Source organism: Equus asinus, chromosome 21 (assembly GCF_041296235.1).
Source record: "Equus asinus isolate D_3611 breed Donkey chromosome 21, EquAss-T2T_v2, whole genome shotgun sequence".
Taxonomy (NCBI): Eukaryota; Metazoa; Chordata; class Mammalia; order Perissodactyla; family Equidae; genus Equus; species Equus asinus.
This window is the reverse complement of record NC_091810.1, coordinates 24,274,888-24,300,679: the sequence shown is the minus strand read 5'-3', so window position 1 is coordinate 24,300,679 and position 25,792 is coordinate 24,274,888. Positions and strand designations below refer to the sequence as shown.

At 42.4% G+C, this 25,792-nt stretch overlaps 1 protein-coding gene across 2 annotated transcripts in view; it reads right to left on the bottom strand.

Annotated features, from left to right (window-relative positions):
* The window catches only part of CRBN (cereblon), a 79,372-nt gene that overhangs the window by 18,277 nt on the left and 35,303 nt on the right, over positions 1-25,792 (bottom strand). The window contains exons 2-5 of one of the 2 annotated variants that reach the window (XM_070493663.1): positions 10,075-10,199; positions 3,253-3,359; positions 2,431-2,633; positions 1,436-1,585 (exon numbers count right to left, since the gene is read on the bottom strand). In XM_070493663.1, the coding sequence (XP_070349764.1) occupies positions 1,436-1,585; positions 2,431-2,633; positions 3,253-3,336 (437 nt within the window). In that variant the 5' untranslated portion in view covers positions 3,337-3,359; positions 10,075-10,199. Of the gene's footprint in view, positions 1-1,435; positions 1,586-2,430; positions 2,634-3,252; positions 3,360-8,076; positions 8,211-10,074; positions 10,200-25,792 lie in introns of those variants that run through there. The other variant, XM_014868361.3, reaches the window with a different exon arrangement.

Sequence of the window (25,792 nt, the reverse complement as noted above, 5' to 3'; positions counted from 1 at the left end):
TGCAGTATTCACAAATAATCAAATTGTACAAGCATGAGGATAGGAAGTACTTTAAAAATAGAACTGTTAGTAAAATCCACAGTTACAAAACACCTTGCTAATTCTCCCAATGCAGAGCCCTCAGGAAGACATTCTTTCATTCATTTATGTAACATTTATGGTCCTAAATGTAGAACATAAACAAGTCTTAGTCATTGTCCTTGAGCAGCTCAACTATTGAGGGAGACAGACACAGAATCCTATAATGAGAGTACAAGTGTTCAATGCTGTGAGAGTCTGCACGGTGAACTTCCTGGGGAGTACCAGGAGGGAAGAACTTAAAACCCCTAAGGGCTGAGGCCCCTCCATCCCTCATTTTTCTAAGCTCCCTCTAGCTCCAAAGGGTTGCCTGACACATCTATATTTTCATAATTCAGTAATGTTTATGAATGCCCACTATGTGAACAAAACAAAAAGTTCTTGCCCTCATGCAGCTCACATTATTTTTTAAATCTTAAAAAATACTCTGAATTTCCATATGTTCAGAAGACACTACCTGTGCAAAACAGAGGTCTGATGAGATTTTCGACTCTGGCTATAGATAAGAAACCAATTCCCTAGGACTGGGTAGAACTCAAGAATCTTTATCTTTCTAAGACTTCACAGGTGATTCTTCTGCGCCAGAGTTGAGACCCAATCCCATAAGAGTTAACATGCAATGAGCAGAACAAATGCTTTGTTTGTTTTTTTAAGAGGATAAAGTAAACTGGATTTGTTAAAATGAGGTTAGTATGAGAGCCATGCTAAAACAGCATACTCACAGATTTTCTAAACTTTATAAGTTACAGAGACAACAAGCATTTACTATCACTTTATTATGTATGTAATACATTTATGAGTGCTAAAAATTCTCACTGGAGATAGGCACTAAATGTAAATGGTTTCTACAGCTCAGATGGACCAGTTGGCAGGTATAACCAACATGGCTTTCAAACATCACAGGAATGCTGTAAACCCCACAGTTGTCCCCATGAGCAGAAAGCTCACAAGCCTCTGGCTTCTTCACCCCTTGTCACTCTGAGGAGAGGTCTTCAATCCCAAAGAAGCCATGCCCCAAATGACACTGCCTTTTGGGTTTACATTTCTGTTCTCAAACCTGGAGGGACATTAGAATCACCTGGAAATCATGAAAAAAGATGCTGCAGCCTCATCCCAGGCTAATCACACTCTAGGGATGGGAGATGAGATTGGAACTCAAGCTTCTACAGTATTAAAAACTGTCCAGGTGATTCTGATGCACAGCAAAGTTGGAAACCACTAGGCTATACCTTCAAAGAGAAAAAGAACAACTAGTTACAAGTTACAAATGAGGAAGGCCAGTAGAATACAAAATATATAAGAACCCCAGTTCATTTTAAGATGTATACATAGCTTTAAGAGATATGGTGTTTCTTACCCATCCGACTGTGTTCTGAGCTCAAGGACTTTGAACCTTTGTCTTCCGATTGCTTTCACTTTCACTATCTCAATTCCAAAGTCCTGTTCTTCTCGATAGGCATATATCTCTGCTGTTGTTCCGAACTGTGCTTCCCTTTCCTGTACATTACTTCCAAGGTAAATTTTAGAAGGAAACAGTTTTGAACATTTAATTTTTAAATATGCAAGGTGGCAAAAGCAATACACATGGGAAAACAATTTATAGTAATCAGACCTCACCAAAGTTATAATAATTTTGTTTATTTTAAAATCGTATGGGGGAATTTGAATATATAAGGAGGCTTCAGGAAGTACAATTAGAGCACTTTTAGGAAAAGAATACATTTCTAGTCACTGAAAATGATGTAGGTTTGATAGGGGTTTAAACTCTCATTTCCCAAACCAAACATTCTTTTACTTCCGTGGACCATTTCTGCTGCTTCTCAGCAGCACCCTACTGGGGTGGGAACTTCCTGTATTCATTTCCTGCCTCTACTACAGATTGCCTCCAGCTGCCAACAGGATACTTGAAATTCAGCTTCAGTTTACCGCTGATATGTAATGGGACAACTTAAGAATTTTGAGAGACAGAGAGAGAGAAAGAACAAGTCATTCTTTTGTAAAAGTAATCCTTTACATTCAAATGTAAAAGCCAAGCCCTCTTTCTCTTTAAATAAAGACAGTTCTTGAAAATATGATTCTAGAAACATTTTTCACTAAATATTAATGATTTAAAAAATTTCAAATACCAGATGGTTCAATTGCGTGTGAAAGTAAATGTCTGATTTAGATCGTAATAATAACAAAAATACTCCAACTTGCCCTTTCAATCTTTTCCTCACAATTTTTTACCTCACTACCTGACTCAATCTCCTATGCATGCAAAACAATCATCGGTTTTGGCTTTCACACTGACCTCTGCTGTGACTATACACGAGAGAAAATATGTTAAGCAAATTCACTCTAATGTTTTACCTGTACGCAAGAACTGCAAAGGTTCTATCTTTCTGAATTAGATTCCGCACCATACTGACTTCTTGAGGGTGAAAAAGCTGAAGAGGTAAGGTCTGCCCAGGAATCAGGATCATCATCACCTGCGGCAGAACTGGAATCACCTGGCAGCTGTCATCATCATGCAAGGTCCTGCCATGGAATTCTTCCATATCAGAGCCCAGGTACTATTCAAGAACATACACACATACAGTGTCACTATAGATATGTAATAAAAATACAAACTCAACAGTCTAAAGAGAAATTAGAGCAAATGACATATAAACAAAGGGTACAAACGTTTAAACAATAAACTTGGTGTATCAGCACCCCATAGGAAAGTGTAATTTTGACTCTTAGAAGTAGAATTTCTGATACTTTGTGAAAAATCTCTCACATACAAATTCAAGAACATTTTTTATTTAAAAATATTTTATTTTGACTAAGATAAGAAACACTTCTATACGCAAATATCACAAATGGCAAGTATAAAATGTTAGCATGTTAAATAACCCCCTGGTACCCAGTAGTACAGACAGTAAGAAGTACTTTAGTAGCTCCATTACCAGCAAAAACGTAAGGAGGGTGACAATTCCTCAAAGAATTACACCAGGACATAATATGAAACTGCTTAAAAACCACAGTTAAGTGTGTTTATCCATTGGCAAATAGCACATGTCCTTACTCACAATTTCTGGTGTGAGGTAATATACAGTAATGCTAAAATCAGTCACTTGTTTTCAGGAACTTTTACCTAGAGTTAAATGGATATATCTGTTATATTAGATCTGCTACTAAATTACATACTGTATGTGATGTTGGCAGACTGGTGTCAAAATTTATGATGTTTGGTTTTTTAGCTTCTTTGCTATCCTGGTCTTCAACTTCCATTTCATCTTCTTCCTCACTCTCTGCTGTAAAAGTAGAATAAGAAAAAAACCAGATGCATGAAAATGTCAAAGCTATGTTTTCTTGCAAATGTATTATTCCTTCATGAGGATTCTGAGCCCTTCAGAAGAGTTCTTCTAAATATCACCCATAGTTGGTAATCTCTGCAGGACTGTCAAAGAGGCAGACAGAGGGCTGAGGTCTATGCTGGGTTCTCCCACCAACGACTTTCTTTTAAACCAATCTTTTATTTTAGAATAATTTAAAATTTACAAAAAAGTTGCAAAGACAGTACAGACAGTTCCTGTGTACGTCATATCCATTTTCCCCTAAGTCCACATCTTATAGCAGTATGGTACATTTGTAGCAACTAAGGAATCAGTGTTGGTACATTACTATTAACTAAACTCCACATTTTATTTGAATTTCCTTAGTTTTTCCTCACTATCCTTTTCTGCTGCAGTGTCCTATTCAGGACACCACGTTACATTTAGTTGTCATGTGTCCTTAGCTTCCTCTGGGCTGGGACGGCTTCTCCCACTTGCCTTGTTTTTGATGGCCTTTACAGTTTTGAGGAATACTGGTCGGGCATTTTGTACTGTGTCTCTCAATTAGGATTTGTTTGATGTACTTCTCATGATTAGACGGAGGTTATACCCTTTGGGGAGGAAGGTCACAGAGGTAAACGGCCATTTTCCTGACGTCATATCAAGGGTGCATACTATCAATATGACCTATCACCATTGAGGGTGACCTCGATCACCTGGCTGAGGTTGTGTTTGTTAGGGTGATGTCATATCAAGGGTGCATACTATCAATATGACCTATCACCACTGAGGGTGACCTCGATCACCTGGCTGAGGTTGTGTTTGTTAGGTTTCTCCACGGTAAAGTTACGTTTTTCCTCCTTTCCACACAATACTCTTTGGAAGCAAGTCACTAGGCACAGCTCACACTTAAGGGGTGAGGAATTATGCCCCACCCCATTGAAGGCGGAATATCTACATAAGTTATTTGAAATTCTTCTGTGTGGCAGATCTGTCTCTTCTCCCTTGCCAGTAACTAATTTTGACACCTTAGACAACTCATTCCACTGGATCAAACCTTAGTTTCCTTATCTGAAAAATGACAGGCATGAAGAAGACAATCCCTAAGATTCTTTCAAACTCTCAACTTTTAAAAGTTCTAAAGATAGGAAGGAAGGAGGGAAAAAGGGAGGAAGGAAGGCAGACACATTAATTAAAATTGAAAAATTTTAACTGACAGAAAGATTTTCATAGCAGTGACATCACCTCCCTGGCTGTCACTACATTATTTAAAAATGAAATGTCTGTGATCATTTTCATACACATTTTGCTTTGGAATTTTAAATTTAAGAATAAAGTTCACATGAAACATAAAACATATTTTAAAAGAAATGTCTTAGCTTTCTCCACACAATTTTTAAATTATGAAAACTAAGCTAATCTACTTTAAAAATCTGATGTTACTTATAATAGGGATGAAAGTCAGAAAAAGTTACATTATATAGGTGCTATTCTATTAAATGGGAGACTGTTCTTTTCATGCCAGCTATGGGTAAAATTCCTATTGCAAATCAATAGTTCTCAAGGTGGGGTGATTTTGCCCCTCAGGGGATTTTTGGAAATGTCTGGAACTATTTTGAGTTGCTATAACCAGGGGAGTCCTACTGGCATCTAGTGGGTGGAGGTCAGGGATGGCACCAAACATCCTACAAGGTACAGGACAGTCTCCCACAACAAAGAATTCTCCAGCCTAAAATGTCAAAAGTGCTGAGGTTGAGAAACTCTGGCCTAGGCAAATGAATAGAGATTTACTGAATCTCATTTTGACCTCATATTTCATGTATTTTTAAATGCCCCAAATAAACTTCTAAATAGATAAAATGTCATTACAAAATAGTCATTATCCTTTGTGTAATTCATTATTTATTCAAACTACCTCCAGCTAGGTCCCTGACAAGAAAATATAAATGTTTTTCAACACAGTAATTGCCTTGGACTTTCTATTAATTCTTAAGAATTCCTAGATATATGGCTTTGTCAAAGAGAAGAACGTAATTATTTCAACTTATATTCAAATGACCAATGGTCTAACACTCCATAGAAATTTTTCCTAAGAATATAGACGTTTCATCAAGAGTTAACAAAGAAAAATCTAAACTGATGATTCTGAGTCTAATTTCCTGTATTTGCAATTCTGACAGTATGGCTTTCACTTGGCATGCAGAGAGACCCTCTTTATTGCTCCATTACAGAAAGTTAAAAGATCAACTATTTGCTCAAAGGCTAGAATTCATAATTTTAAAATTTACATTTTAACTGTTCTGACTTCTAGTCTCTAAATGATTTCCTTATAAATAGTAGCCTTTCTCAGTACCACTGAAATCCACTTCCCCCTACTTGGCTACTTATCTATTAATGTTTCCTTTGAACAAGATAGATTGTTTTTCTTCTTTCTTTCTTTTTTTTTTTAAAGATTTTATTTTTTCCTTTTTCTCCCCAAAGCCCCCCAGTACATAGTTGTGTATTCTTCGTTGTGGGTTCTTCTAGTTGTGGCATGTGGGACGCTGCCTCAGCGTGGTCCGATGAGCAGTGCCATGTCCGCGCCCAGGATTCGAACTAACGAAACACTGGGCCGCCTGCAGCGGAGCGCGCGAACTTAACCACTCGGCCATGGGGCCAGCCCTCTTTTTTTTTTTTTTTAAGGAAGATTAGCCCTGAGGTAACTGCTGCCAATCCTCCTCTTTTCACTGAGGAAGACTGGCCCTGAGCTAACATCCGTGCCCATCTTCCTCTACTTTATATGTGGGATGCCTACCACAGCATGGCTTGCCAAGCTGTGCCATCTCTGCACCCGGGATTCGAACCAGTGAACCCCATGCCACGAAAGCAGAACATGTGCACTTAACTGCTGCGCCACCGGGCTGGCCCCCAAGATAGATTCTTTGCAGTTTAAATATCAAGCTCTTTCCTTAGCACTTAAAGAGGATTACTCTTCAAAACAACTCATATGACGTGGATTTATAAACAATCCAATGTTTCTTTACAAATAAAACTCACATGATTTAGAAAAGCATTATTATTATATCAATAACCTCTCTGGGCCCTCTCACTCCTGATTTTTTCCAACATAACAAACACTGACTATTCAGAACCATGAGGATGAAGTCTGATGAGTCACCTCATGCAGGAGCACTATGTGAATGCCAACCAGAACATCAGTATCCTCCCGGAAACAGTGAATTTAGCACATACAGAGTTGGGCTGATGTCTCTGAAATAAACAGCTCGGCTCCTCAGTCGAAGGTTGACATACTTACCTTTATGTCAATTCAGCTAGGCTGGTCAGGAACAACCACTGACTCTCTGACTCGGGTTTATTTTTATACAAAAAGTCCCTTCTATCTGATTGGGCATGAATTCAGTCTCTTTCTCCTCCAATCCATGCAACTCCCAGTGGACAAATTAATCCTCCAAGCATAGCTTTCTTTAGGCAACTGCTTGAAACCCACAATTATTTCTTGGCAGTCCAGAGGGAAAAACCCAACTCCACTGGCAAGAGATGCAAGCTCTCCAACAACTTAGACCCGATCTATCCCCAACCTACCTCTAGGCCGTTATCTTCCACAACCCTGTCCTAAGTATGTGCTTTTGGATGCCTCCAGACCCACCTCACAATGCTTTTCTCCAATCCCTCTAAAGGACGCTAATAGCATTCGATCATCTGGCCCTAAATCAAGTACCTTCTGCTAGTTATATTTTCAGGAGCCTCATACAAATTACAAACCTCCTCAAGTACCAGACTGTGTATCATACCTCGTTTCATCTCCACAGCACCTAACACACTTCCTGGCATACAGAGAAGGGACTCAACTAATAGTCTCAGTTTGGCTGATACACCTCTTGGAAAGCATCTCGTCAATAGCACTCCAGGACGAGTATGTACAATAATTCCAGGCGTTTTTTTCTGCCCAGTATTCCAACATAAGGCCAAGGTCTAAATTTTCACAAAACATAAAGGAAAGAGAAAACCGAGTTTAACATCACACTCCTAAGTCCAAGTAACCATACTGTACCACGTGCTTGAACTACTTGCCTGAGAAAAACAGACCAAATACTGTCTTCGCAATGAAGTGGTAAAGAGACACCAGTTATGCCAAAAAGACGCACTCTGGTTGGAGTTCCGGCTCTGCACCTACGTGACCTTGGACAAGTCACTGATTTACTCTGCCAACCCATTTCTCACCTAACTAAATCGGGATCAGAAGAGTGAGGTGGGGAGAATGAAACGGAGAAATGCACGCAAAGCGCTTACTGCAGGGCCCGTGACGTGGTAAGTGCTCAGTACATGTTAGCTGTCACTCTTCTCAAAAGGAAGAAGTCCAGGAAAAGCAACGGCTGCTAACCTGGCCCGGTCCCCCCAGCCCCTAGTTTCACATCATTTCCTTGAAACCAAGTTCTAGACATACCGAGGATGGAGAGGACGGGACCTTGCCCTTGGGAGCAAACACCCTCCTCGCCCCTAGCCAGGGGGAGACCGAGCCGGGAAGAGATGCGCCGTGACTCGGTCGCTGGACAGGGGCCTGCCGTGCTCCCGTCTCCCAGGGCGGCCCCGCCGGCCTCAGCGCCCCCCCCCGCGGCCCGCGTCCCCGGCCCCACCGCGCTACTCGCGGCTCGACCCTCGCCCCCTCCCGCTGCCGGGACCAGCCCCGGGCAGTTACCAGGCAGGAGCGGCAGATGGTTGCCCATGTTCCGCGCACCGTCCTGCGGGTCTCCCTCGTCGGCCATGTCTGTTTACCCGCAGAGGAGGCTGGGACAGGGCGGCGCCCGGACGCCGGGGGAGGGTCCGCGCCGCGCCGCCGCCGCCGCGCACGGGGGCCACAGCGCCCTCTCGCGGCGCCCGCGGGGCGGACAGCGTGCCGGCCCAGGCGGCGGGACCAATGGGCTGCGGGGACCCAATGCTGTCCTTCTCCCCCGAGACTTCATGCAGCCCCGCACGTTACTCAGTCCTCGCCTTGTTCCAGGCCCTGGCGTGACATTTTACACGGGCGGAAACTGAGGCTCAGATTTTTGTCTCCACCTCGCTCTTAACGAACGGTCGGGGAGCAAATAGAAACCCGTTTATACAGCGTTAGCTCCAATTCTTAAAAGAACAACTATATATATGAAGACTGGGAAAATGCATCAGTTATTCCGAGGGTAGCTGGATTATAGCTGATTTTCCTTTCAACAATTTTCAGTGGTTTCCATATATATTCCAAGATTAACATATATTAATCAGAGGCAAATACTTGAAATGATGGTTACACATAATAGAAAAAGGCCGCTGATTGGTAAATAACATTGTGAGACTATGCAATAGTCTACTCATTATGGCTTCAACTAAGTAAAAATAAATCCTTATATGGCAAAAAGACTAAGGTAGGCAGAAATGAACATAATTCTGTTACCGTGGTGGGGTTGCGACTGGTAAGATTTTTGTTTTGGATGATGGACAAAAGTTTTGTGTCTTTTCAAAATCATTTTTTTCAGCAAAGGAGGAAAACTGAAAAATCTTTAAATAAAATATCTAAACACGGTGGGGAGGGGAAGGGAGAGAGGATGCAGCAGCGTTGCTCTGGAGAAAACAACAATGAATCAGATTTTAAAACTGCTCAGAAAATTTATCTCACTGAAAAGTTAAAACCTCAAAACTTCCCAGTGAGTGGGGCTGGCCCGCCAAGTGGTTAAGTTCACACGCTTGGCTGCGGCGGCCCAGGGTTTCGCCGTTTGGGATCCTGGGCGCAGACATGGCACCACTTGTCAGGCCACGTTGAGGAGGCATCCCACATGCCACAACTAGAAGGACCCACAACTAGAAGGACCCACAACTAAAATATACAACTATGCGCTGGAGGGATTTGGGCAGATAAAGTGGGAAACCACCCCCCCCCCCCCCCCAAGATTGGCAACAGTTTTTAGCTCAGGTGCCAATCTTTAAAAACAAAAAAAAAGCAAAAAAGGGGCTGGCCCGGTGGCGCAGCAGTTAAGTTCACGCATCCCGCTTCTCCGCGGTTTGGGTTCGCCAATTTGGATCCAGGTGCGGACACGACATCACTTGGCAAAAGCCATGCTGCGGTAGGTGTCCTACGTATAAAGTAGAGGAAGATGGGCACGGATGTTAGCTCAGGGCCGGCTTCCTCAGCAAAAAGAGGAGGATTGGCAGTAGTTAGCTCAGGGCTAATCTTCCTCAAAAAAAAAAAAAAACTTCCCAGTGAGTGAGGCTCCTGAAGGCATTCTGCCTTCTGTCCCTGAATCACTCTGTGACCTACGTCAAGTCATTTATGGCCTCAGGCCTCAGTTTACCCATTTGCAAAGTGAGAAGGCCAAATAGCGTCCTGGATTTGTTTGTTAATAATGTCTGAAATATTAATGATAGCATCACCTTTTACAATCAGGTTAATAACAGTTACATATGATACATTATCGTCATGGGTTAGTGGAGTTAAGATGATCACTCCAGTCAGTTGAAGGACGATTCTATGCCAGAATGGCAGAAAGGAAAATGCAGGATAGAATGATGAGGAATTGGCGTGTGTGTGTGTGTGTGTGTGTGTGTGTGTGAGAGAGAGAGAGAGAGAAAGAAAGAGGGTGAAAGCAAACATACCTATATCCACAGGTTTTATGCCATAGCATTATTAATCTTACTATAGCTTATAGAATTTCAATGAACTGCTTACCTGCAGCAGAAGTTTCTTTACACAGCAAGCATCTGGCCACTAAACAGGGAAGCTCTGACCTCCCTGTGGTCCTCCCCAGAGGTAGCACCAGAATTGTGGTCTGCACCCTGGGTCAACCAAGAACGCTGTGGACAAGAAAGGACAGCTGTAAGCCTGGCGGGGTCAGCAGATGTGGATGGAAAAGCATTCACGCTTTCTTTCTTCTTTTGTGCACTGCTCCAGGGTCACTGATGCTACCATCTGCATATCTTTTACTCCCCATTCTCCTCCTTTTTCTCCCCTCCATTCACAGTCACCATCTGCTCCCTCCTTCGTTTCATGCCTCTAGTCTACCCAGTCACCCATAGCCACATCTTTCAATAGGGATAACAACAAACGGTCATTGAACAAAAACTTCTAAGCAAGCAGGTTTCTTGGATTAAGCCTTGGTTATTAAAACCGAAAAGGGAAGCGTGATCATTTATTTTTAATTCGGTAACTTTATCCTGAAACAAGGTATCATACTGAGTTCCTCACATTTCTCCTTGCTCGTGTGAAATGTGTCCATTGACAAGCTCTTTGAACCAGAGGGAAAGGAAATATACAGGTTCATAGATCATTGCCTCATTGCTCAATTAACTTTAATAGTACATAATTAAGGCTAGCATTAGATGAGAGAAAATGTGAATAAAAAAGCCCGCTGCTCTTTCAATTTCTGGCTTCTATACTGTATTAGCAGCAAGGGACACACATACTGGGAAGAGACATTTCTGGCTCCCTTCTATTTTTTGTGTGCTCTCTCTCTATTTTTTAATGTGTTGAAGAATGCTACTACCTTGCTCTGTGCAGTCAATTCTCTCTTGCCTGGATTATTGCAATAGCCTCAGGACTGCTTTCTCACCGTTGGCCCCTACAGTTCATTTTCAACAAAGCAGCCAGAGTCATCCTGTTAAAGCACAAACACAATCACAGGACTCCGCTGCTCAGAATCCTTCCTTCACTCCCCATCTCGCTGTGTTCATCCTTGCAGTGGCCCACAAGGCCTTGCTAATGCACAGTGTGCCCCCACACCCCTTTCTGACTTCCCTTCGCTACTATTCTCTAGGCTCTCATTCCTCTCCTTTGACTGTGGCCTTTGTGTTCCACAACCAAATGGGGGCCACTCCCACCTCAGGGCCTTTGCACTGGCCTTTCCCTTTGCCTGGAATGCTCTTCCCCCACGTAGAGGCATGACTTGTTCTCTTATACCTTCCAGGTCTTTGATCAAATGCCCCTCCCTAGGAAGTCATTCCCAGACTACCCAACATCAGTTTACGACTCCACGCCTGGTCCCATCACCCTCTATCTTCCTTCGCTGCTTTATTTTCCTGTAAAGCATTTATGAACTTCTAAAATACTATGAGGCTTAATTTTTAACATTATCCTTCCCCCTCTAAGAATGTAAGCTTAGTGGGGAGGTCAGTGATCTCTGCCTCTTTTGTCTACTCATGTGTCCCAACGGCCTAGCACAGGCCTTGCCACTTAATAAGTGCTCAAAAAATGATTATCGAATGAATGAATTGCCCAATTATGGCAGCCACTGTTGGTTGGCCCAACATCAATTCCTCTCCTCTTCCTTGCTAAGAACCTTCATTTTGTTTGAGGCAACGGTGTGCCAGCCCCCTGGGGTCATGTTTGCACTAAGCCCATCATAGCCCACTCCCCTTCCCCATAATCCTTTGCAGCTAGTGGTGGCAGCCAGGACACAGTTCTGGCTGATGTGACATAGAGAAAGTCTGCTTGGCTGCCATGGAGAATAGAGAGAAGGGAGAACAACATCTAGAAAAGATTTTCGTCCATGGTTAAAGGAAAGATTTTATTCCTGCTCACTCCTGCAGGCATGAAGATTAAGCTCCATATTGGTTTGATGGATAGAACCAGCCAAACAGCCAAAGTCCTTTTGAAAGGAAATCATGGGTTTTAGAAAAAGCAAAGCTAGATGTACTTGTAGACATATTCTGTTATAATTTTTAATTAAGAGATTAATTCACTAATTTTGGAACTGCATAAATCTTCCTATTCTCTACCCTTGGTGCAAAAGCACCGATAACTGAAAGATTCGCCTTGTTCCAAGAGCCCTCTCCTCTTTCAGTGTGGCAGTTCTCTCTACCACTCTTAAGACAGAGGTCAAAAACTGGTGACCTCCCAGCTAGAGTTATGAGGATTTGTTTGGTCTTTGTGGTATTCTGAGTTTTTGAACTGACAACATTTGGAAATTGAAGAGTACACATTCAAATATTGATTTCTTTTTAAACATGGGAGGGAATTGTAGGTGAGATTCATGAATGGGAGCAATTGTCTTGAACTAAGTGGCAGCCACCCCTTTTAGATGGGCAGTTACTGTTGGCCAGAGACCCCAACTAGCCAGTGTGTTACCTGCCTGGATCTGGGTGGCATTGTGTTTGTAACCTCTTGTATGAATGTGTGTAGACAGAGTGACACTGTATCCTGATTGACCCAGGACAGCTCTGATATGCGTCTGGTGTATCAGAGAAATTACAACCAGAGCACTGACCACCCCATTCCACTCTCCCAAGTGTGTGAGTTTGGACATTGAATTATATAATTACATGACCTGCAAAGGTGCTTAGAGCATTGTGCCAGAGCTTTGTGGGCTTAGACTACCATCTGTTTGAGGAGTCACATTCATGTTTAGCCTCCCTTGACAATAAAGGGTCAGGGTTAGGGACTGTCAATTCTCTGTAGCTCTGTGATTCATTCATAAAGGGGATCATTTTCATGACTTTTTTTGAACTATTCTAGTTGTGCTGTCATTAACTTTAAAAATCTTCAGGTTCCTCATGCTCTGCTTGGGCGGCCCAGGTTCATGAGTTTGGATCCCTGGCATGGACTTACTCCACTCATCAGCCATGCTATGGAGGCTACCCGTATACAAAGTACAGAAAGATTGGCATAGATATTAGCTCAGGGCCAATCTTCCTCAAGCAAAAAAAGGGGAGGATTGGCAATGGACATTAGCTCAGGGAGAATCTTCTCTCTCTCTCTCTCTCTCTCTCTCTCACACACACACACACACACACACCCCCACACAAAGATCTTTAGAATAAGATTATAGTAATTCTCATGTTTCTAGTCTCCAGAAGCCATAAACAGTTTTCTGAACTTGTCCAAGTGGAGAAATATTTTTAATTTTTTGGCAACCTGAATATCAGGAAAAGTAATAATATATCCAGCAATGCCATCTTTTCTTTAGTCTACTTCTCAGCTTCCAGGGCTGGGTCTGGCAGCGTTTGTCATGGGATGTGTATTTCAGCATCTATTATCCTGTAAATCCTAGAGTTACAAGGCAATGAAAGATAGATCATGTCTGCTTTATGCAGACCTAGAGGGGTGAGAACACGGACCTGCTCTGTGAGCAGACATAAAACCAGATGTAGTAAGAATATTTCATAGCCCCTTCAAAATGTTGACAATTTTATTAACCACTCACTTTCATATTTCAGTAATATGATGAATAATTTAGGGCTTGAAAAATACCTTTATATACATCTTTCACTGCTACGGTAATATTTTCAGGTACAGCAGAGCCTATTCAAGTCCCAAGCATGTTGGATTATTTGCAAAAATGATTATTTGTGACGATACTTAGTGTTGCAATTTACTGAGACTTCCTGCCATCTCATCCATCTCTCACTTGACAGGTAAAGTAGGGAAGATTTTACAAGATAGTAAAATGTTGGGCAATTCATGGTTTTAAACTTGTGTACAAAACTGTTTTCATGACCTAGTAGCTTTTTCTGATGCCACGTGATGTTTCCACTGTAGTTAAGGCAGCAAAGGGGTACAGAGTATTGCAGAGAGATGAACACAAAGCAAGGAGGGAGGAGTCCTAGGTTCCAGTCATTGCTTTGATCTTGAGTCACGGCTGGGCTGTTTCAATGTCTTCCCCTTGGCCTTGTATTCTTGGTCTTGTGTGTAGGGGTTTACAATGGCCAGGATGCTTGAGGTTTTGCTATAGTAACAAAATCTCAGTGGCTTAACACAATGATGTATTTTTTGTTCAAATCAAGTCTGCTATGGGTTTGATGACTCTCTGAGATGGATCCTGAGTCTAGGTTGCTTCAATGGTGTGGCACCTCCATATCAGTACATGCTTCTACAATTGCTGATTGCCATGGTCAAAGAAAAGAGCTTGGAGAACTGAGCACTGCCTCTTTTTTTTTTTTAAAGATTTTATTTTTTTCCTTTTTCTCCCCAAAGCCCCCTGGTACACAGTTGTATATTCTTCATTGTGGGTCCTTCTAGTTGTGGCATGTGGGACGCTGCCTCAGCGTGGTTTGATGAGCAGTGCCATGTCCGCGCCCAGGATTCGAACCAAAACACTGGGCCACCTGCAGCGGAGCACGCGAACTTAGCCACTCGGCCACGGGGCCAGCCCCCTGAGCACTGCCTCTTAAATGCTTCTGCCTGCAAGTGATGCACATAACCTCCATTCATATTTCACCGGCCAAAGTGAATCCTGGTGCCAAGCCTCATGTCAGGGGGTCAGGGAAGAATAATATTCTGTATTTTGTTTGCATTAGTAATGTCTGCAACAGGGTGGAACTAACTCAGAGGTTTCCCTGTATGTGTGTGTGCATCTATGGATGGATATATATGTATACGCACATAGATTCATACACATACCTATACGCTTCAGAATACTTTGACTCAAATGAAATTTTACATGGATGCATGAATAAATAAATATAACAAGTGAAAGTGCAACTGGTAAGGTTAATGATTTTAGCTCTCATCACCCTTCTACACTTGAGGGGGGTCCACAGTTCGACAAGTCCTAGACAGTTCTGAAATGATGTGATGCTACCCAATGTCCAGGAACTGATTAACTTCATAAGCCACTGGCTTAAAAATAAGAGACCAGCACAATGACCAAATTCAGATGTAACCAACATATTGTATTTCATCACGTCTATACTATATGAGAAGGTCCAGCAACTCATGAGGGAAATAAGAAGAGAAAGGTAAAATCGATCAAATTAGGGTGTGAATAAGTATAATTCCAAAATTATGAAGAGGATTTGGGTCCCCAAATTTCAGTAAGTAGATCCTTGGATCCAACTGACATTAGTTTACCATTTGTATTATGAAGAAGCAGAAAAATTTAGAACCTAGGTGTTACTTGGGAAAGACATATCATATGAAGTTATTAATGGATGCATGATTAATGTGGCTTTCAATTATGAAAAATAGAAAGGTGGAGAAAAGACAGTCTAATAATGTGTTTCAGTAGAGGTGCCAACTGGAAAGCCAATATATAGAAAAAGGCTAAGACGCTTTGCAAGCCAGGGCCAGAACTGAGAACAGAACCAGATGTGCTAAGAGACAAAATCAAGTGAAGACTCTAGACTCTGAATTATTTGGCTGTTCCTCAACTTAGGTTAATAAACATATTCACTGCACGTCTACTATGTGCCAGGTGTTGTTATAGGAACCGGGGAAACTGACAGGGAAAGAAAACCAATGGAAGTGCCTGTCCTCATGGAGCTTAGATTCAACTTGGAGAATGAAGATAAAATGAGCTAGTCGTGAAAAAACATGACTAAAATGCAATCTCTGCCCTTGGCTGGGTTATACTTTGAAGGTGGAAGTGGGGGAGGCAGGCTTATAAACAACATGACAGGGTTACAGTGCAGGAGGCCACATTATATATTTTTTTTTCTCAAGAGAAACTATGATATGTGAACCGTGATGGTTGCTGGAGAAGGAGGAGACACATTTCTATAAGGGATGCAGGGACCTGCTAAGAAGAGAAGCACTAAGTAGAAGGTTGGCCTCAGCCACACTCTTTCAAACTGCTGGATTCAGCACTGACACAGGGCTAGTTGGTGTGGCAGTGGCAGCCACAGCACATGGAAGCTTCTCTTTCAATTGTCCTGGTTTCAACAGTGACATCAGAGCTCTGCATTCAGCTGCAGCACCAACCACAATTTGATCAACGAGCAGTTGGTGGGCCTTTTACTGCAAGCATCTCACATATGCAAGCACTGAAGGGATTTATCACTCACTTATCTTCCTTCAGAAAAGTTACTTCTAGTCTTATACTAGCCATCCAAGAGCTTAATCAAAATTAAGCACCCAAGAATAGGGACTCACCTTTAGTCTTTACATCTAGAAATCTACCCTGTGGAAATAACTCAAAGAGCACACTAAAATTTATGCACAAAGATGTTCATGTCAGCATTATTTAATACAAGCAAGGTAGAAACAAGTAAAATGTCCAATATTTTGTAAGTTATCTGATATCTTCCTGATGAATTATTTCTCTGCTTAAATGAGCCAAGGTCAGTTTCTGTTTGTTACTGAAATCCTGACTGATATATATGGAAAAAAATTCACAGACAAAATAATATACAACCAAAATAATGAAATATTCTGAAATAGTGGTTGCCTCTGGACACTGAGATCTTTTTCTCCCACTGGCTTCTAAAACCTATTTTTCCAAGATGTCATAATTATAAGTAATTTATGAGCAAACATAATTGTAATTAAGTACTTTCACAATTAAAAAAACAATAAAAGGAGGTGTATTTTTTTTTTCCAAAGGGGTCACAATAGTAGTTGAGATAAAATATACGTTAATGATAGCATAAGCCACAACTGGCAAATGCTATAGAGAAGAACTTCCTGCCATGGAAGTATAGTATATAAAGAATTACTTCCCTGGACGGAGTCTTATACTGAGCTTGAGATTCACTGCTATCCAAACGGGAGCAAAGAAAATCCCTCTGAGTGGACCAGAGCTTGGGCCCAGGACCATCCTCTCAAGATTGCCATGGTTTTATTATAAATTTCCTGTATGCTCGGGATTCCTGGCAGCCTGACAGAACACTTCCTCTAAATTAGAAGACTTAGCTCTGGTTCTGTCACTCACGAATGAGCAAACATTTGTTAAACACTTACTCTGATCCAAAATCGATACATGTGCTTTGCATGTATCCTTTCACTGAATGTACAGCAATCTTGAGAGGTAGGAGTTTTCATCTGTTTTTTTACGATCATAAATCACTTTTCCCAATGAAATGGGAGGTTTGGGCTGACAAACTTTCTAGGTCCTAACGAGCTTTCATTTACTATGACTCTGTGAATTCAAGTCTCCTGAGATCTTAGCTCCCCGTGTGTTCCTTAAACTTTGTCCTATCCACTTGATCCAGTCTCCCCGCTGCCTGGATCTACCTCCAGGTTCCTCCTCTTACGATAGATTTGCAGCCTTCTTCTTGCTTCTTGTAGTTCTGCGTGACACCCTTCAGCTTCCCCCAAGACAGAGGACGAAGAGAACCAAGTAGAGGGGGCTTGGAGACAGGGAACCGTGTTGGTTTCACAATGGCGTAGTGTTACTCAGGGTATGGCTTTGAGTCCACGGTAGGCGACAGCAGTCTTCCTGGATAGACTGTAAATGTACGTCTTTTCTTTGGAGATAGTAGATACAGCTCATAGATCTTCATTTTAATGCACAACCAAGGACTATTTATTAATAAAGTTTAAAAATATGTGTAACTAAAACTTGGTTTTCATAAACTAAAATTAGGGCATTATTAGAGTTTGCTAAAGACTTTAATTTTCAAGTCTTTTAATGTCAAGAGGTCTGACAGCCACCCAGAGCACTGGCAATATTGCAAAGCTTCTACTGAGAATGTGCAAGCAAGAAGCGCGGGGATTCCCACGACTTCCTGGCAGGGGGCTGTATCAAATGCACAGCATCAGTTCTGTTTACAGTTGGTCTTGGTTTTGGATTGTTTCTCTTATTGATGCATTAATTAATATAGTTGAGAAATTATGTTGGGATTTGCTTTTGTTGGTCATTACGTTGGTTGACTGAGGCATTTTCAGAGATTTTATTGCTTAGCCATCACAGAGTTCTTTTGCTCTGGGAAACAGGAATGCATAGGATGGGTAGAGGTAGGGCTTTTGCTCTGCTGGAATGAGTCAGGTTCTAAAAAGTCAGAGAGCCACTGATTTATAGCCCAGCCTGGTGTTCTTTATGCTTTATCACGTGGCCATTTTCCTGTCGGCAGGAGCCTGTCAGTGCTGGCTGAAGACGCCTGGGCAGCCACCATATTCCAATCAAGCAAACTGACTGTGCTGTTTGAAATTTATATCAGGCCTGCCCCTGGAAAAGCAGCGTATCCTGGGATTAGCCAGGCCCCCACCACAAGCTCTCTCCGTGCCAGGTTTGGGCTTGAAAGAACAGAGTGGTGAAGCTCTTATTATTCTGAAACACTCAAGCATAAATCTTGCTGATGATAGAGTTTGGCCCAATGCCTCGGGCAGTGATATAATCCATGAATACAAAGAGCCATAATCCTTTTCCTGCAAAAGTATTTCCTACCTCGCTCAAGTATTCCCTTTATCCAGAAATCTTTCCTGATCTCTCCAGGCAACTATGGCATTTGTCACTTTATTTTGAAATTTTATTCTTATATATTCCATCGCCCAGCTCTGTGGAATGTCTGCTGAGGGCAGGAACCATGCCTCACTCACCTTTGTATACTCAGTGAATAACCCCGAGCGTGCGTGTGGGGGGGTGTTGATAGACAATCGTTGGACTGAATTCAACACAGAAAAGACTGACAGTAAAGTCTAGTTTATCCAGCCATGGTATATGCTATTAGAGTATGGCTTCCAGAGAGAAGCCGACCATTTTTAAAAGCAGTGTAGACTCCAGACCTCAAGCTAGGACAGAAGAAAGGGGGAGACCTTGAAGATAATGATTGCCATAACCTACCTTAGCTGAATGCTTTTCCATCTGCCAGGCCCTTGGAGAGACACTTTCCATCCATTGTTTCAGTTAATCCTCCCAACAACCCCAAAGGTGGACATTTGTAAATCCACAGAAATGGAACCAGAGAATTGAAGTTCCGTGACTAAGCCTACACAGCATGGAAGCAGCAGAGCTGGGAATTCAAACCCAGACCAGTCTGTCTCCGGAAAGAACTTAATCACGACAGTTGAAAATAATGAGAGGCATTATTTGACTATAGGTGGGACAGGCAGAGTGGGAGGAGGTGAAGAGCAGAAGGGAGGAGGGTATGGTGTAAGCCTTGGCAAATGTAAGGCATTTATTGCCTAGAAATAAGCAGGAAAGAAGGAGTGAAGAGGCGGGCATTGGGGTGTGTGCTAGGCAGAATGATGGTCCTCCAAAGATGTCTGCATCCTAATCCCAGGGACTGGTGAAGATGTTGCTTTATGTGGCAAAAGGGACTTTGCAGATGTGTTAAATTAAGGATCTCGAGATGGAAAATTATCCTGCAATATCTGGGTGCCTCAGTGTAAAAACTAGGGTCCTCACAAGAAGGATGCGGGAGGGCCAGAGTCAGAGAAGAACATGTGATAAAAGAGGCAGAGATCCGGTGACGTGGGACCTTTAAGCCAACGAACACAGCAGCCTTCTAGAAGCTGGAAAAGGCAAGGAAATGGAGCCTCCAGAAGGAGCACAGCTCTTCAACAGCTTGGTTTCAGCCCACTGAGACTGATTTTGGACTTCTGACCTCCAGAACTGTAAGATAATAAGTTCATGTCCTTTTGAGCCACCCGTTTGTGGTAATTTGTTACAGTGGCAAAAGGAAACTAATGCAGGGCAGAATGCTGACAATACAGAGGTGCTGAAGTGGAGAAGAGGTTTCTTCTTTTTTTTTTTTTGATGAAGATTAGCCCTGAGCTAACATCTGCCGTCAATCCTCTTTTTGCTAAGGAAGACTGGCCCTGAGCTAGCATCCATGCCTATCTTCCTCCACTTTATATGTGGGACGCCTGCCACAGCATGACTTGACAAATAGTGCTTAGGCCTGCACCCAGGATCCAGGCTGGCGAACCCAGGGCTCCGCTGCACCCAGAGAAGAGGTTTCTGAGGTCAGGTTGGTTATGGGATGGGGATGGAGCAGTGTGAGCGGCTGGGACAGGGTTTTTCAAGATGGGCCCACTCTGGGGTGTTTCTCAAAATGCAGATCACTGGGCCCCACCTTAGAACTTTCCAATCTGACTGCTCAGGCAGTGTGACCCTCATGACCTCGCATGTGCTGCTGTGACAGAAGGGTGACAATCAAGTTATAGCCTATCCAGATAGATAAATAAATGAAAGCATCTGACATGAGAATATTGACTTGCACTGGCCTTTGCGGAGAGGAAAATTCAGACCAGATCTAGGATAAAGACGCTGCTCACTGCCCCCTACCACCTGTGATCACGAAGTTAATTACCCCTCATGAGATCTTTGTTGAGTGGTGACTATGTTACAGAGCAGTGTTAGGTGTTGCAGACACACTACGGTGAACAAAACAGCCATGTCTATCCTCCCCCAGAACCTACAATCTAGTGAGAATAACAGAACAGACGTGATTAAATAGACATGCGAGCATATGTCGTAAATGATGAATGCCCTAAAGAGAAAGTCCAGGGAGCTATAAGCCTCGAACTGGAGGAGCTGATCTGTCTGGGGACGGAAGTCAAAGAAATTGCCCTCAGGAAATGATATCTGAAGCATTACTAGGAGTCAACTATGGGAAGGGGGTGTATGTGGGGGAGGGGAGAGGGTAGCGGGAACAGTATGCAAGAGCCCCGAGGCAGGAGGGACCCAGTGGGCTGGAGGTCAGGGAGTGAAGGTGAAACCGGCTGGGGGGAGGCTGCAGGGAACCCAGAATTTTCACCTTCCCCAAAGCAATGAGTCCTGTGGTCAGGTTTGCATTTGGGGGCAGGGTGGAGGATGGGCTGAATTGCGGAGGGGCGGATTTGGAGACCCCAATTAGAGGGCAGGGGCGGGACCTGCGCAGTGCCTGAGACAGAGGCGCCCGATATTTGTTAGCTCCCGCCCTCTAATTCCACCAGCCTGCCACGCTGGTTTGTCTTCTACCAGAGGTCAGGTTTGCAGCCTACCCTACACTTCAGCCTGAGAATAAGTGAATAAACGAGTTCTCATATTTCCTGCAAATCTCGACAGATCAGCATGTCAGGCAGCGTCTGCGGCGGAGGACAGTGAGAGGACCGTGCCTGTAGGCGGTTCAACTGCATGGAAACAATCAATCAGGTGATGAATAAACCAGAGAGGTTTCCTATTGTTACAGCTTGGAGCAGCCTGGGCATAAGTTTTGATTCTAGAGAAGACCCAGAAGGACTGTTCTCACCCAAAGACAGTTATCGTCTGTGAGAACAAAGTACAGAAATCAAAGCAATGGTCGGTAAATGTAATTTTAAACAACCCATCAAGAGAACCTGTGGTTTTTCACCACAGTGACAAGGATTGCTGAAAGACCAACGGAAAGAAAGATAAAGACTGTGCAGAAGGTAAAGCAGGAAAGATATTGATGCCATCAGCCATATTTTTATGAGCTAATATGACCAGAAAATATTGATTACTGTAAAAGTTCCCTTAAATCAGGAGATCTGCTCTTAATTTTCATGTCTCATTTACCATAATCCTTTATAGCTTTTTCACAGTAAATCCTCTCTGTTTTTTGCATTGGAGTATGAAGATAAAAATGAAATAGATCGATCTGAATTATCTACTCTATCTGGCACCTCCTGGCTGTATGACCTTGAGCAGGTTACTTAAACTCTCTTGCTTTTATTTCCTCATCGTTCAAGTGGGAGTAGTGAGAGTTCTCATCTTAAAGGGCTGTTGTGAGTTGAGATGTGACAGTGTGGTGAAGGCTTAGAACAAGCTGGCACCTGGTAAGCACCTTCTCAAAGGTTAGCTATTACTAACTGCTGAACATCACTCAAGCCTAGATCCGAGCCTATTGTCAGTTGTGTATCTTGCCCCGCAGTTTGGTTTGCCTTTTTGTTCTCTTGCTGGGTAGTAAGCGATAGTCTCTCAGCTCCAAACCCACCCTTCTCTATGTGGCTTTGTGGATAATGGGACCTGGACACTGCAAACCACAGCACTGCTTTGACAGCTGCCAACAGGGGGTGGTAGAGGGAAAGGGCAAGGTTGGAGGAGGAGGGGACTTGCACCTTCCTAGCTGCTCCTTTGGGGTGCCTCATGCTTGCTGACACTTTATGGCAACAGCAGCAGCTTGTTCCCACAGCAGCAATCAAATCCAGTCTGCAGTTTTTCCAGCATTTGCACAAGTAACCTTATTGCGCCCCTCTCGGAGACCCCAGCACCTGCTGACCAGTGCGCCTCCTCAGAGAACCAAATTTCAGCTCAGCAGGCTGAGCTGCGGCCCCTTCTCCAGGCTTCCCGAGTTTAATAATGTCAAACTTTCCCTTTGTTCCTCCAGTCCTGAGGGGAAACTGTTTCCTGCAATTGCCACTTCCAAGAGGCCTTGGTGTTGTCTTTTTGCCTATTCGGTTACCTAGTTAACAGTTTTGTATCTAGTTAATAATTCTTTGTATTAAATCCTGTCTTTCCAATTAACTGGGGTAGTTTATGTACCCTGACTGGACCCTGATGGAAACACTCTTGTAGTGTCTTTTGATAAACAGAAGTTCTTACCTTGACTATAATCCAACTTATCAAAGAATTTGCACAAATAAAAAAAATAGACATTCTAAAAGAAAAGTGAGCAATAGATTTGAACATGTACTTCACAAAAGAGGATATCCAAATGCCCAACAAACATGAGAATGTGTTCAACTTCCTTAGTAATTTAGGGAAATGCAAATTAAAACTCTAATGAGATACCTACTAGATTGATTAGTATTAAATATACTGAAAATACTGAAAGTTGATGAGGATGTGGAACAATGAGAACTCTCCAACACTGCTGGTATATGTATAAATTGGTTACAGCCATTTGGAAAGCTGTTTGGAAGTATTTATATAATGTTCACCACAATGGGAACCAAATGGCCCAGCAATTAAGCTCCTAGATCTGTCCCCAGTAGAAATGCGTGTACAAGAATGTTCATAGAAGCTTTTTCTGTAATAATTCTAATCTGGGAGCAATAGGAATATCCTCCAACAATAGAATGCATAAAGAAATGGAAGTATACTCATAGAGAATGATATTATACAGTAACAAAAATGGATAAACTATAGCTACTCAGAACATGGATAACTCTGACAAAAATATTATTGAGCAAAAGCAGCCAGATATAAAACAATAAATATAATGTGATTCCATCTGCATAAAGTTCAAAAACTGATGAAACCAACCTGGTGTCGGAAGTCAGGATAGTTGTCAGCCTTGGAGCTGATGTAAGGGGTACTAAGTGGGAGGAGGACAAGGGAGGTTTCTGTCTCAGCAATGTTCTATCTCCTGACCTGGGTGATGGTTTCATGGGTTTGATTCCTCTGTTCATTGTGTGTTAATTCCCTGAGCTGTGCATTTTGATTTATGTATGTGTGCTATACTTCAAGAAAAAGGTTCAAAATATTTAAAGCTTAGGGGCTGGCCGGTGGCACAGTGGTTAAGTTCACACGTTCCGCTTCTTGGCAGACCGAGGTTCGCTGGGTGGACATGGCATCGCTGGGCAAAAGCCATGCAGTGGTAGGTGTCCCACGTATAAAGTAGAGGAAGATGGGCGTGGATAGCTTAGGGCTAGTCTTCCTCAGCAAATAGAGGAGGATTGGTAGTAGTTAGCTCAGGGCTAATCTTACTCAAAAAAATAAAAAAACCCACAAAACATTTAAAGCCTGAAGTTTCCCATCTTCAACGGGTATTTATTTTTAAAAACTGCCAGCTTCTCCCTTGCTATACTCCAACTTTCTTCAGAGCATTGTCTCTCTCTTTGGTTTCTTGGAATCCCCTGTAAATATTAAACACAAAACAAAGTTGCTTTAACAATTGGCTGTGGTGCCAGCCATTGTCTACCAGGAGAACAACTCCATCAAGGCAGAGTTTTACTTGGTTTTGAATCTCCAGGACTGAGGACATTGTCTGACTCGAGCAAGTGCTCAATAAATGTCTGTTGAATGAGTGCGAGGGGATTTTTGCATAGAAAGTCTCATTACTATTCTCACAACTCTAATACAGCACCTTGCATAGATAAGACATTCAATCATATTTATTGAGTGTATAAAAATGAATTCCGAAAGCATGATTATAGTTTAAACGACATGGTGCCTCTCTGGAAAATTAACTTCAAATTCTTTTGAACTATTTGGTGAATTGTCACCAACTTCTTAGGTAATGTACATCACCATCCAAATATATTTTATACTTTTCCTTTCTGCCAAAGTTTTTAGACACCCAAGAAACTGTTGGTTTTCTGTTTTCTAGGAGTTGTGAGTTGACATTGTAACACTGTAACATTGTAACACTGGCATGCTGTGATAGAAATAGCAGAGGCTAGTCCTGCTTGAACACAGACCAGCTGGCCGATTCCGGCAAATCCTTCAAACTATGCTTGGCCTTAGGCTACTCATCTTTAAAAAGAAGAGGTTGGAATCGTTACCACAGCAAATATTTGCCCTACCAGTGACTATTCTTTCCTCCCACCCGTGGCAGACATTGCTGATCAATCACATTCTACTTGTCCCTAGGTAGCCTCAGAATTCTTCTCAGCATCGTACATCAGAGCCATATCATCTGATTGTAGCTGGCAACTATTCAAAACCTAGTTGTCAGCTTGCAATTGGATGACCCCTAAAATCCCTTTCAATTCCAATTCAATTTCAATTCAAAGTTCTGTGGTCCTGTGATCCATACAAACTATTATTCTCTGCAATGACTCTCAGGCGCTGCATAATTTTGGAGTGCATTCAGAAGTGTCAAAGAAAGATTACATTTTATTACTCACAGTTTCAAAGTTAAGAGTATTTTATTGCGTTATCAATCTTTGCAAATGGATAATCCCTGTATAGTGCTCATTTAACACAACTCTTCTTACCTATGCATTTCATTTCTAGGATGAGATTTGAAGTTAGCGCAGAGACACGTGTCAAATATCCCAGTAGAATGCAGGTACCTCAAATCTGAAATCCCCCTGTCCCTAAAGTGTTAACAGTAAAATGAATTTTCCTAAAACAGTAGCACTTGACAGATAGGTATTTAGTGTGCCTCCTTATTCAGAGTGTGAATTTAGAGAAATCTGGAATAAAGATCTGAGCAATTGCCCTGGCAAAGACCTGAGGTTTGAAATACTTGAATAATACCTTCAAATTAGGCTTAACATCAAATTTGAGTTTATCTAATGGCTCTGGATGGACATCTTTATCTAACGTTAAATATATTAAACTGAATGTCTGGGTAATCCCTGACAGCCTGTTAACACCATATTACTTGTGGGTGAAAGGAAAGTGAGGAATCTGTGGTTTTCGCATACACTGGTGGTGATTAACATATCAGATCACTGGTGAATAATTAGCACTTTCCACTCCAATCTTCCTAAAGGAGTTGTATCCTCAGCCTAGAAGTGGAATGTCTTTTATTTATTTGCCAAAGAGTTGGGATTACAAGTCCATTTTGTTTCTGTATCAGAGGACATGACTTCTGACCTCAGGAGGCACACTTTTCAGATGACAGTTAGGCAAGTGGTAATATGTGAGACCAGAAACTCACTTCCTGATGCTTTGAGGGGCTTCACGGGACGGCGCCATCTAAATTCCAATGAGCAGAGGGGCAAGGGCAAGGGCCTGGGAGTAGATAAATGGGGCTGAAACCATGGCTCTGCCACTGGGATGCATCCCATAGCCTCTTGGGCCTGTTTCCATTTGTATAATTCTGGGGATAAACTAGATGCTCCTAAGGTTCCTTCCACTTCTAACATTCCAGACGGTGCTCAATTAGTTTGTTAAGGG